Below are 12,566 nucleotides of genomic sequence, written 5' to 3' on the forward strand. Positions count from 1 at the left end.
TGGAACATCCAGGAAATGGTTTGAGAAGGGAGGTGACCCCGTTGCTCAGTGAGTACATAAGCTATATGCATCTATTTGATGGGCAAAAAAAGAATCTTGACTGAGACTCACACACTGCGAGTGTCCTTGGCTACAACCACTTGGGAAGTATTTTGGCTGAAGATATTTATACCCTTTGAGACAGCAATTGCAACTTTTACTGTAGATACCCTAGAGAAACTTGAACAAAGACTTGCATAAGAATGTTGATTATAGCTTGTGCTGGTTAGTTTTTATTGCCAACGTGACACAACTAGGATGAGGGGATCTCAACTGAAGAACCACCCAGATCAGACTGGCCTGCGGACTTGTTCATAAGAAATGTCTTGATGAATGGTTGATGTGGAAGAGTCTGGCCCACTCTGAGCAGCACCATTATAAGGAAGCTAGCTGAGAATGAATCTGAGAGTGTGTCAGTAAGCAGCGGTCCTCAGCTCCTGCCTGAGTCCCTGCTCTGACTTTTCCTCAGCGATGGATTGTGACTTAGATGGATGCGACTTGGATGAAGTCAACCCTATCCTTCTCAAGTTGTTTTTGGTCATACTATGTATCACAGCAACAAGGAAACTAACCAGAACATAACTTATCAGCAAGAGTGAAAACTGAAAACAGCTTAAGTAGTCATCAAGTACTGACTGAACCTGTGCAGGATGCCATCAAGAAAACAAATAAGTATATTTTTGTTTAGATCTGTGGTGAAATGTTTTATTTCTATTTATTGAAATAGATGTGCTAGAGCCCTATATATTAGTACATGAAAAACAACAAGAATAGTGTCATAAAAATTAAAAGCAAGTCCTAGGATACCTGTGAAGATGTCTGTAAACTTTAAGAGTACGTAGGAATGCTATGCACTGTTTATGGAAATACGTCTATGTATAACATCTCAAAGAATGCATTCGCTGTATAAATCCTAAATTCAGAATAACAGCTTCTGTGACCCCCAATTTTCACTTGCGCCCTAATATTCAGGAGGGATTCCCTGGAAGTGAGTAAATTGAGGAATGGGATTAGTAAATGGGATTAGTATCTTTATAATGGGGACTCAAGCTATTAGAAATAAGATATTAGATATAAGACAGCTAGCTGAGAATGAATCTGAGGTTAAGTTAGTAAGCAGAAATCCTCGGCTTCCGCCTGAGTTCTTGCCTTGACTTTTCCTCAATAATAAATTGTATTCCTCTGCCCTTTCACCATGAAATCTTCTGGTGCCTTCACATTGACCTTCCCAGCTCTAGAGCTGTGAGCAATAAATTTATTTTGCTTATAAATTACTTAGTCTAAAATATTTTTGTTAGAGCAGCAAAAGCAGACTGCCAGCAGCTACCTTCGAGAAAGGAAAGTAGCGTATCATCAGAGAGCACTACAAAGTCACTTTATTGGCATCTGTGATGTTTTACTTCTTTTAAGATATCTATTATATATACATATATATATACACATATATATGCTTGAAATATTTCACAATTAGAAGAGATAATATAATGGGTGTCTGAATCCAATGAGGTGAATTGAAGCACTGTGTGTGCTGGGTCTGGTGGCCAAGTTCAGTGTTTCTGTGCTATTATCTTTTGGATCTTCATACCAGTTACTCTTAACTCTGTCAACAGCCTATATGGAGACACTTGTGAAGCTCCACATTCATACACATCACCAGAACATCTTAATATCTTCATATAGCTCAGTGAAGTATAACTCAAAGACTCAAGTAGACACTTGAGATTAACTGTGACTCTAGGGTGACTGCTGAAGTAACTCATGGAAGCCAATGGCTTTCTTCTCATGACCACTTACCCCAGAAGAAACAGGCTGCTTATCTGTTCGATATCATGTGTTTATAGCCCTATTGTTTAGGGCTTTAGGAGATGTACTTCATGCTTGTGGGTATGTCTGTAGAAATCTTGGTTGTTCGATCCCAGGATGCCTAGGGCTAGTTTGTGCAGTTATGGATAGTGTAGGCCCTAACTGTGCCTATCCTCCACACACCAGAGCCTGCTCACAAGAGCAGGGCAGGAAAGTCATAGGGACCTAGGGACTTCAAACTTCACAGAATTTGGGTCTTCTGTATCACCCAGTGTGAACTACCTGTGTAGGGAGCATGTATGTGCATTTGTTTACATATGTATGGTGTCTCTATTGAGCCCTGAGTTTTCTAGCTGGTCTGGCCCAGTGTGACCTGAAGCACATAGGCAGGCCCCTTTTGGCTACTTATCCAGGGGATTTGGAGATGAAATTCTTAGTCTCACCAGCTGGAGGCACTAATTACATTATTTATGGCTATTTAAAATTATTATTATTCCCCAGTGGCATGACTGCCATAACTGTGCCCAGTGGTCTAAATGGCCACCTTCCTGAAAACTGGGCGTATATCTTCAGAACACCTGTTTCTCATGTGCAGCCTCTATATATCGTTTCTGTGCATTCCTTTCACAGGTTATAGGTGAGATTGAGAGGGAGCCTGAGTGGGCTCCCGGTCCCCCTGGTTTGGGTACAAAATGGAATTCCTGAGGGGATTTCATCTTCTTGGTTCCTATTGTCACAGATCCATGAAATGAAGCCACCCCTCGAATGACTGAGTGAGTGAGTGAGTGAGTGAGTGAAGCCCCTCCTCACGTTTCAATGAAATCTGCCTGTACCATTGCTGCAAGCATGCCTGGTGCTTTTCCACACCCTTGCTCATGTGGTTTCCTTTGATTAATAAATCATACTGGTACTTGCCAAAGCCCATCCTGCTCTGCAAGGCTCATTTCAGATGCCACCTCTTTCCTGGAGCCTTTTCTGATTTTACCGAAATTGATATAATATCCCTCTCCTTGAAACATGAGGACAGAGCCTATGGCCCTTTTCTTGTGGCGCTCCATGGGGGCTGGCAGAACACCTGACACACAGTAGGGTTTGGATGTGAAACTGCATGAAGGTGACCCAGCCCAGTGGATCTGATGGGGTTCCCCCACACGTGGGAGCCACAAACCCTTACCTTAGGAGTGAACATGTGCAGGATGCCATCAACTGCCCCTCGAAGCAGCAGCCCCCGGACCAGGAAGCAGGCCAACACCACATAGGGGAAGAGGGAGCTAAAATACATTACCTGCAGAGAAGACAAAGGCCCCTGTCAGGCCAGCCCCTCTTGTAGCAGGCACCCTCCTTCCCTGCTCACAGCTGGGGCCCATGATCCTCCTCTGATACTAGGCAGCAGAACTTGGAGCCTGGAGCCCCCAGGCACTGAGCCAAACCCACCATCCATCTGGCCCTGGGCCCAGGCAGGAGCAGAACAAGCTGGAGTCAGCATGGCTGTGCCTGGAGCTGCTCTGCCTTTCAAGGGCTGGCGGGAATGAACTGTTAGGCTCCACTCCTAAGGGCTGTTTCAGGGTGAAAAAAATTCTGTGCTCTCCCTTCTCATTTTCCCAGTCTTGTGTCCCCAGTTCCAGGATCTCCCCTGTCTTTAGAGGTCCTGTAACAAAAGGTATCTAGGAAGTCTTGATACTATTCCCCCAGCAGAGCCCATGAGAAGAGAATCCAGCCTCTAGGGATCCTGAACCTGAACCACATGCTAGTTGCTAGCTGACATATGTCATGCACCTTTCTACAGCCCTGTGTGCCTGGTACAGAGACATAGACAGAGATTTTGCTCATGGAACCTCAGCTGCAGTAAAACAAATCTCGGGGATATTAAGGGCAGGACAGCAGAAAGACTGAAGCGGTGCATTGTGAGCTAGCGACCTGAGTACTGATCCTGGAGCTTTCATCAACCAATCCTGGGGCCTCGGGCTGTCTACTTAGTCTTAGCATGCCTCCATCTCCTCACCTTTAAAGGACTGTAATATTCTTAATTCATACTTGGCGAGAACCAAGGATGCGCAGATGTGACAGTTCTGACAAACACCATGAAGTCTCAGCTATTACTGTGGCCTCCAGAGAGGGAGGGGATTGGTGCCTGAAGTGATGCCAGCTTTCTACAACTTAGTTTGGGTACTCATCAAGTCTGACAAAGAACTAAGAGCCTCAACAGACAGACAGACAGACAGACAGACAGGGCTCCAGCGCCAGCCCTGACAGACTAGCTGTATGACATTACATGAGGCGCTTTCCCCTGTATAGACTTTAGTTTCCTTGTCAGTAAAATGATTTGGGGCCTATCAGATGTCTGTCATCTCTTCTATCGCAGTCCAATTCTACTAAGTCATAAATAATACAGGTTGGAACTGCTGGGAGAGGCGGCTAGGGCTTGGCTGTTATGCACCTTCAGAGACTGGACTGCTGGGGCGGGGGTGGGAAGGTCAAAATTCTCAGGTGCTTTAACAGCCCTTTACCCATACAAAGTATAAGGGGCAGAGTTTCATCAAAAACTGTTTGAAGTACCTGAAGTACCTTTTGTTTAGGAACCTGAGGAGGCAGCATCTAGACAGATGTCACCCTAAGATCAATACCTCTAGCTTTCCTTCTCCTTGGTGTTTGAAGAGCAGGCCTGAACTATGAGCACCAAGGCTTCCCAGTAATGACTCTCCAGCAAGCTCGTCCTTGGGCTGTCTGCAGTGGTCATGCACCTGCCCCTTCCATGAGGCTGTCACTGAAGTGTTCTTCCTTGGTGACTCGGGGTCCCAGCTCCTGTTCTCTGGCTCCCTGTTGCCTTACCCCTACTCACCTTTCCAGAGGACTGGATGCCCTTGACTACAGCCATGCCCACGATGCTCCAGGCCACAAGGAGGCAGAGAGTCATCTTCCAGTTGAGGCCCCCACTCTCTGAGATGGAGTTGGAGATGTCCAAGGCCTCTCGATACCAGAAGTAGGTAGTAGCCGAGCTCTTCTCGCACTCAGGCTCCACCACTGAAACCACAGAGGTCACAGGAAGGTCACAGAGCCTCAGCTTCCAGCCCAGGTCCTGTGTGGGACCCTGCCCAAGTAGCAGTGGATGAGTGGGAAGCTGAGAGTGAGCTGCGTCATGAGCTGGCAGATCCTCGGGAATCCTGAATCTCTGATGGGCCCTGAAAGGCTTTAGGTCAGAGTCAGGTGGCTGAATTCCCACCCAGACCATCTTCTGTCCACTAATTCACAAAAGGAAACGCCAAATCTCTCTAAAGGTTCTTGGGGGAAAGGCCCAGAGACAGAGGCTGGAGACCCAGAATTTAGACCATTGGTTAAATGGACAGTCTGAGCATGGGAAAGTGGCTTCAGGATCTGTTTTTCCATCTGTGAAATGGGATAGTCTGCTGCACACAAATTAAAATCATTTTTAGACATATGCTATTGAGGTAACACAGTACCTTGTAATAACTAAACAAAATTCAGTCCCTGAGACCTCTGTGAGCCAGTAGATCATTCCCTCAGGAGAAAGAAAAAAAAAATGAGGATCAGGGTGTGAGGTCTTTCTCCAAAATGATTTAAGGAACCAATGAAATTGCAACTCTGAGCACTAAATAGTTTACACTCCTTCCCAGGACAGGGCTGGCTGGAGACCAGGGCTGGGGTTCCCTGGGATCCCACACTTGCCTGCCACAGTCCCATTCCTGATAACAGGACATTCACTCCAGGGCAGTGGGTACTGGAAAGACTTGAAGAAGTAGAAGACGCTCCACCCAATGATCACATTGTAGTACAGCCCAACGAAGAGGCAGACCTGAGGATGAGGGCCAAGGTAAGATCATCACAGAGGCTATCTATAGGTAAAGCTATACCTCCCTGCACACCATCCAAGGCCTAGCAGCTCAAAACCAGCCATGATGGGGGGTGAAGGGGAATGAGATGAAGCAGAAAGGGCCTGCTACTAGTCCTCCCCATTCATCTGATTCATCTGGTACTCAGGCAGGCCACAAAGAAATTCCTGGGATATTAAAATTGGCTCCTTTAAGCAATAAACTCTTAAAATGTTAATCCTTTCCAGTTTTAAATGCCTGTAAGATACTTGAAGCCCTTCCTCCATCATTTCCTGACGACTCAGGATTGTAATTAGAGATGCCCTCCAGGACCATGGAGGCATGCCATGGAGGCAGCACTCGTCCTTATAGGTCCAGACAGAGATGTGTTTTAAGATTGTGCAGATTACCGTTTTCCTACGTCTTCCCTTCTTTTAGGTGCTACTCTTTCTTTGAAACTTCAAGCAGCCTGCCTCTAGAGACACAGCAATTAAACTTGGCAGAGTTTTATTAAAATAGGAGGGTCTATCCATGTTTTATAGGCAGGGCTTGGCTGTATCTGCTCCTGATGCTCAGAGGTCCCTTCCAAAGCCCAGGCTAACCCAGACAATTGTGATGGCTAGGCTAGTGTGAGTGCAGAGGCCGGGTGTCTTCCCTTTCATGTGAGCACCTGTGTGAAGAAGCACGGGTTTCCGCACACAGAGAGAAAGACGGAGGGGCTGCACTGGAATAAACACACAGAGGCTTCCGTTTCCTTAACTGTGGTGTTTTCAGTCCAAGTAGAGTATTCCCTACTCTTGCATGTGCACACGTGGCCAGCCTGGCATTTACACTGTAGCTGACCACAGTAAGCTGTGCACAGGTGATGCCTGGTTTGACCACAGGACAGAGCACACAGGATAATCCTCCCACCGGGTTTGATAGAGTCCTCAGTCCCTTCCAGATGTGGACTCCAGTTTTTATTTCAAGTGTGAAAGTGGGCACCTGGGGACTTTGCCTTTAAGGGATGCTCAGTTTCCTCAAGTGTATACAGCTCTCAGCCAGAGTTCATCTACAGCCACACAGATGAGCCTAGAAGGCCCTATCCAAGGCCCATGAGGTTGTCTCCCAAAACCTCAGGCCTCCTGGGTTGATCATAAGGCTCCAGTCTGAGTATTTCAACTGTTCTTTTACATGGCACAATAGCAAGGGGTCCTAAGCCACATAGATTTGAAACGCCCTTCCCAAGGAAAGGTAATGAGGTTCAAAAGAAGCTGAAGGCTCGTCTCCAGGTGGAGACCTGGAAGAGTCCATCTGTCCCCAGATAATAGGGACCGAGATATTCTTGTGAACATGTCACATTTTTCCTCTTTTGCATCATCTGTAAATGTCACATGTGGTTTCTGGCAGTGCCATCAACTTTCAGTTTGTGGAATATGGTGACGATGGCCCTGAGACACCAGCTGTAAGTAATTCTGCTGATGGTCTCTCCTGCTTCCCTTGTCTTGGCCTAGGACTCTGGCCTGTAAACCTGATGACATCCTCTACAGTATCCACAAGTGGCCCCTCTGCCTCCCGCACGGTATCACCCACCCCCAGCACCGGACTCACAATACAGCTGGAAAAGCCGATGCCCCCCAGGCGGGGGCACACGTAGTGCCACACACCGATGCTGCCTCGGCGGATCCTCTGGCCCACAGCCAGCTCCAGAAAGAAGAGGGGGATGCCAATAATGATTAGCAGCACCAGATAGGGCACCAGATAGGCACCTGCAAGGAAAAGAAAAAGGCTGTTAGAATAGGTCTGGATCAGAGAGAGCCAGTGTGTGTGGGGAGCCATAGTGTCCTACAGTCTCAACTATAGTGTGTACACAGTGACAAGAGTGTGAGGGAAGGGATGTGGGAACCATACACTACAGTCTCAGCCACATCTCTTAGGCCATCTGGAGCTTCTCTGTGAATAGTATGGCTCATGGCTGTGATCTCTCCAACACTGGCACATCCAGATTTTCTTCTCCTTGATCCTGTGACTTAAGATGTGAAAAGAGGGGGCATATGGATGCCAGAGCCTTCCATTCACGGGGCTGGGTCCAGAAGTCCTCACTGCCTCTCAGGGAGCCACATGCCAAGTCTCGGACTCTGACCTCACGGGTATTCTGTGGATTCCTGTCCACTACCCACCCAGATGTCGTGAAGGATCCTGATCATTCATTCCCAAGGGCTCACTCCCACCCCACCCCACTCTGACATCTGAGGCAAATGCTAACACAGCAGACTGAGAAACTAGAGAAGCTGAGCTGGAAACTCTCCAGGGAAAGGGTCTGATCAGCCTCGCCATTAATCCACAGCTAATTGGGAGGAATGGAAGAGAAATTAGCTGTTCAGGAAAGCGTGATAAAGGAATCATAAAGGATAGAATGATCTCGCCAAAGATTACAGATAACAAATTAATCTTGCTGTCTTAAACCTAGCTGCAGACAAGATCTCAATTCCAAGTGACAAGGCATTTAGCAGGAGAATTAAAGCCCCGGCTGGACATGGTCGAGTGCACCCCACCAAGAGTTGTGCCAAGAACATAGCCCTGTTAGCAGGACTATCAGACAGCTCTTGCCTATCAAACTGTCTTGCTGGTCCCTGTCTCCTGGATTTCCTAGCACCTCCAGGGAAAGCCTTTTAAGTGAGGAGTCTCCTAAAGACCCCAGCTACACTGCTCTATCCCCTGTAACTCACCCTTCTCTGGCACACACCCCATCTGCCAATGAACACTGGGGGTCAAGCATCTACTGGACCCAAAAATCCATCAGTTAGCAACAGAAGCTGTTTACCATTGGTCTCCTCTGGGCCAGACTCAGGTTTGGAGGGATACAGGAGAAACAGAAAGCACAGATGCCATCCTGGGAGACCTTGTGGGAGGTGTATTCCTCAGATTCATTTGGGCAATGTCAGCAAGCATGTGCATACACACATCCTGGATTGGTCACACCATAGGGGGCCACCTGAGCACACATCTGCTGAAGGAACTCATGGGGAGAACATTCCAGGAGAAGCTTCCCACTGAGCCTCGCAGAACAGCATCTAACTTAGCACACATGCACACGCACATGCACACGCACACACACACCACAGAGGCACACACTCATCCATCCTGTCACTCACAAGATGCCCCATCAAGAGCTCATAGGTGGAGGGAAGCAGGGGTAAAGAACCAAAGGCACAGACTCCTAGTCTGTCTTTAACTCAGCCTCCTGGTCTTTAATAGAAACAGAAGCAATAGAAGCAGTCTACTGCAGAAAAACAAGAAAAGGCCTCACTGGTATTTTTATTTTGCCTCAGGTGGGACGAGATGTACAGGAAGATGAGTGTAAGAATCACAGCACACTAGTAGTATCTCCTATAAATGTTTCCTCTTGCCACACACTGGGGAGAGCCTCTGAAAGTGGTCTACCGCAAGAAAAAACACTGTGGACTGGCTCCCTGTGGCCAGGGTTCCTTCTATCCCAATCATGACTGCAGGCCATTACCACATGGAGCCTAGTCTGGACAGAGGGCTCAAGGGCAGGACACTTAGGTGAGCTGACTTCATGGTTAATCAAAGGTAAATATGTGTGTCAATCATTGTTGAAATCATCTGGACATGCAGCAGCACCCTCTTCCATCTTGGAAAACATGACTTGGAGACAACTAGATTTCTTCTGATGCTGTCAAGTCTTCCAGGAGTCCTGGGACTGAACAGCTGTGAACACCATTTGGGGCATTAAGGTGTTTAGTAGAACACAACCACAAGTGGAGGCTGGTTCTCCACAGTTCCCCAGATCCATGCCTATACCCTGTGCCTTGCTTTTGGCAAACCCCTTTTATTTCTAGTGACAGGATTTTACTGTCAGCAAGAGCCCATTTTTGTTAATTGAGATAAGGACTCTGGGTTCAGATCATCAAGACTGGAATCCAGGCTCTGCCACCTACTTTGCAACTTGGACAAATGACCTGATCTCTCTTTGCTATTATTTTGTCAGCTATGTAGACCAGTGGTTCTCAATCTTGAAGGTGAAATGACCCTTTCAAAGGATTCCCCTAATACCATAGGAGAACACACATATTTACATTACTATTCATAACAATAGTAAAATTACAATTATGAAGGAGCAACAAAAATAATTTTATGGTTGGGGGGGTCAGCACAACATGAGGGACTGTATTAAATCGTCACAGCACTAGGAAGGTTGAGAATCACTGATGTATATAGAATGAGAATATTAGGTAAGACGATATGAAATTGCTGATATGTGCCCATTTTTAACTTACAATAATGCTACTTTATACTCTTCCATTTCCAGCATCTATATAAAGGGTTGCCGTGAAGAAGAAATGGGTTATTTTGAATAGGCAGACTAAGAAGAATGCTGATAGACAACCTTTAGAAGGTGGGGTCTGGCTGGCAGAGGTGGGTCACTGGGGTGAGCCTTTGAGAGTTACAGCCTGTCCATGATTCCGTATTGCTGATTGTTTCTTGGTCTACCTTGTCGTCGCTCCCCAGTGCACTTCTGTGGGCACAGAGACACTCATCTCCACCATGATGACAGAATGCCCCTGAAACCCTGAGACAAACTAAATCCTTCCTTTTAAGTTTCTTCTGTTAAGTATTTTATTCCAGTGACCAATACAATGTAACCAATACAAAGTGACCAATACAGAGTGAACAACACAAAGCGAACAATAAAAAGTAACCAATACAAAGGTGGGGTGGGGTGGGTCTCTGAACCGTGCAGAAAGTTTGGAAGAGGCTACAATGTTAGCAATCCCTTGGGGAAGGCAGAGAGCAGCTGTGTCAAAATGCCTGGGAAGCTATAGCCATCCAACAGGCTGAAGTGTGGAGGTTTCAGAGCAGGGGATTCCAGAGCTATAAAGTTTCCTGCTGGCAGCTTCCTCAGGAACACAAATGCAGCTTCCAGCTTTCCTCTGTATCCTTTGACTATCAGCTTGACTAGAGTCATCTGAGAAGGGAGTCTCAGTTGAGAGATTTCCCAGATCAGACTGGCCTCTGGGTACCACCTTGATTAATAGTTGAACTAGGAGAGTCCAGCCCACTATGGGCAGCGCCATTCCCTAGGAAGGTGGTCTGGGTTATACAAGAAAGCTAGCTAAGCATTCTACCATGAGTAAGCATGCAGTGTTTCTCCGTGGTGTCTTGAAAAGTTCTTGCCTAAGTTCCAGCCCTGACTTGCCTTAATGATGGGCTGTGACCAGGATGTATATAAATCCTTTCTTCACTTAAGTTGCTTTTTAACCCGAGTATTTTAACACGATGAAAAAAAAAAAACCTAAAGCACACGCTTACTAAGTGTTTTTGTTGTTGTTATTGTTTGTAATTTTCCCATGGCTTCAAACCAGTCTGCCTCTGAAAAATTCTGGTGAATCTCCACACTCTGGAAAGATAGAGCCTAGGAATATCTCCCTACCCTAGGTGCTTTCTCAGCACTGATGACAATCTTTTAGCAAGCCACAATGCCCAAGAGAAATTTGTGTGCAGGTGCAGTATCAGACCCTACTACAGGCACCCAGCCCATCTGGTGTAAAGTGCACAGGCCAGGTCCAGGCCCACCAGGTGAAATCCTGTAACTGGCATTAATCCTTCATGCCACATGACCTGGGAAAAAATTACCCAACCAATTTGTACCTCAGTTCTATAGTGTTTAAAGTAAAGACAATGGCCTTCTTCCTCAAACTAGGTTGCTGAGAGGAGCTGATGGATGAACCATGAGAAACTGCTGCTTTGGCTGTTCCAAGACGCTCAGCTAGGAGGAGTTTCTAGCAGTAGGCCCAGCATCCATTAAGTGCTTAAAATAGTACTTTGTATCTCGTAAGTGTTTGACAATAACAGCCAACACTTGTTTTTACCAACACAGTATATAAAATTCATTTAATCCTTCCAACCATCCTGTAGGCAGGAAGTACTCTTATGCTCAATTTGCAGAATAAACCCTAAGAGGTTCAGCAGCTTGTACTAGGTCCCAGGCCTGGCTGGTAGTGTTGCTAGCAGGGCTATGTTCTTGGCACAACTCTTGGTAGGGTGCACTCGACCATGTCCAGGACCCACATTCTTATCATGGCCTCTAGCCTTTTTATAGCAATGAGTCACTGTGTGACTGAGTCTTGTTCTGGAATCCTGCACTCCTCTCTCCAAGGACTCCAGTTCTACCTCAGCAAAGGCATGGCCCTTTCTACCCCAGCCCAGCCCATTTTCCAGATATCTTTGATCAATCATGGTTACCTCTTTCTTACCTCCTCCATTTTTCTGGCACAGGTAGGGGAACCTCCAGATGTTGCCAAGGCCCACAGAAAAGCCAATCTGGGCCAGGATGTACTGCAGCTTACTATTCCAGGCTGGCCGGTCCTCTGCATCCAGCTCCTCCTCCGCCACCTTCTGCTTGCCACCTGCCTCGCCAGCCACATTCAGTACACTCTGCTTATAGTCCACAGGCTCCTCCAGGGCCAGCAAATCAGCCACTGACTCAGTGACATGCTCATTGCTGTGTTCACGCTGGGTCACCTTGCTGTTCTTCGGCATGGGTGCCACCGGGGCTGGGTAGCCCTATTCCCCAGCACACAGAGAAGGTGGGACTCAGTTCCTGTCAGCTCTTTCTCATCCAAATGCCTGTGAAAGCAGATGAGCAGTAGACGATTTACTGACACCGCCAGACATAAGGATCCCAAAGTAAACAGACAGAACCCAAATCAAACTCCTGGTATATATCCCACTCTAGAGAGGGGTCTCAGGTATTGAACTTGCTTTTATCCCACCAGGATGCTCACTGGGCAGCTGAAGGTAAACACATGTTGTTTTCCCAGAGGTGTTACCTGGGTATCACTAGAAGGTGCTGGGAACTTACCGTGGAAGACCCAACAAAACCATTTGCCAAAC

At 46.9% G+C, this 12,566-nt stretch overlaps 1 protein-coding gene across 3 annotated transcripts in view; it reads right to left on the reverse strand.

Annotated features, from left to right (window-relative positions):
* The window catches only part of Slc6a17 (solute carrier family 6 member 17), a 47,317-nt gene that overhangs the window by 18,148 nt on the left and 16,603 nt on the right, over nucleotides 1-12,566 (reverse strand). For all 3 annotated transcript variants that reach the window (XM_034500308.2, XM_076933103.1, XM_076933104.1), the window contains 5 exons: nucleotides 11,927-12,299; nucleotides 7,260-7,417; nucleotides 5,527-5,653; nucleotides 4,682-4,863; nucleotides 3,017-3,127 (listed from right to left, as the gene is read on the reverse strand). In XM_034500308.2, the coding sequence (XP_034356199.1) occupies nucleotides 3,017-3,127; nucleotides 4,682-4,863; nucleotides 5,527-5,653; nucleotides 7,260-7,417; nucleotides 11,927-12,212 (864 nt within the window). In that variant the 5' untranslated portion in view covers nucleotides 12,213-12,299. The remainder of the gene's footprint in view (nucleotides 1-3,016; nucleotides 3,128-4,681; nucleotides 4,864-5,526; nucleotides 5,654-7,259; nucleotides 7,418-11,926; nucleotides 12,300-12,566) is intronic.

The sequence above is a fragment of the Arvicanthis niloticus genome, chromosome 4 (assembly GCF_011762505.2).
Source record: "Arvicanthis niloticus isolate mArvNil1 chromosome 4, mArvNil1.pat.X, whole genome shotgun sequence".
Taxonomy (NCBI): domain Eukaryota; kingdom Metazoa; phylum Chordata; class Mammalia; order Rodentia; family Muridae; genus Arvicanthis; species Arvicanthis niloticus.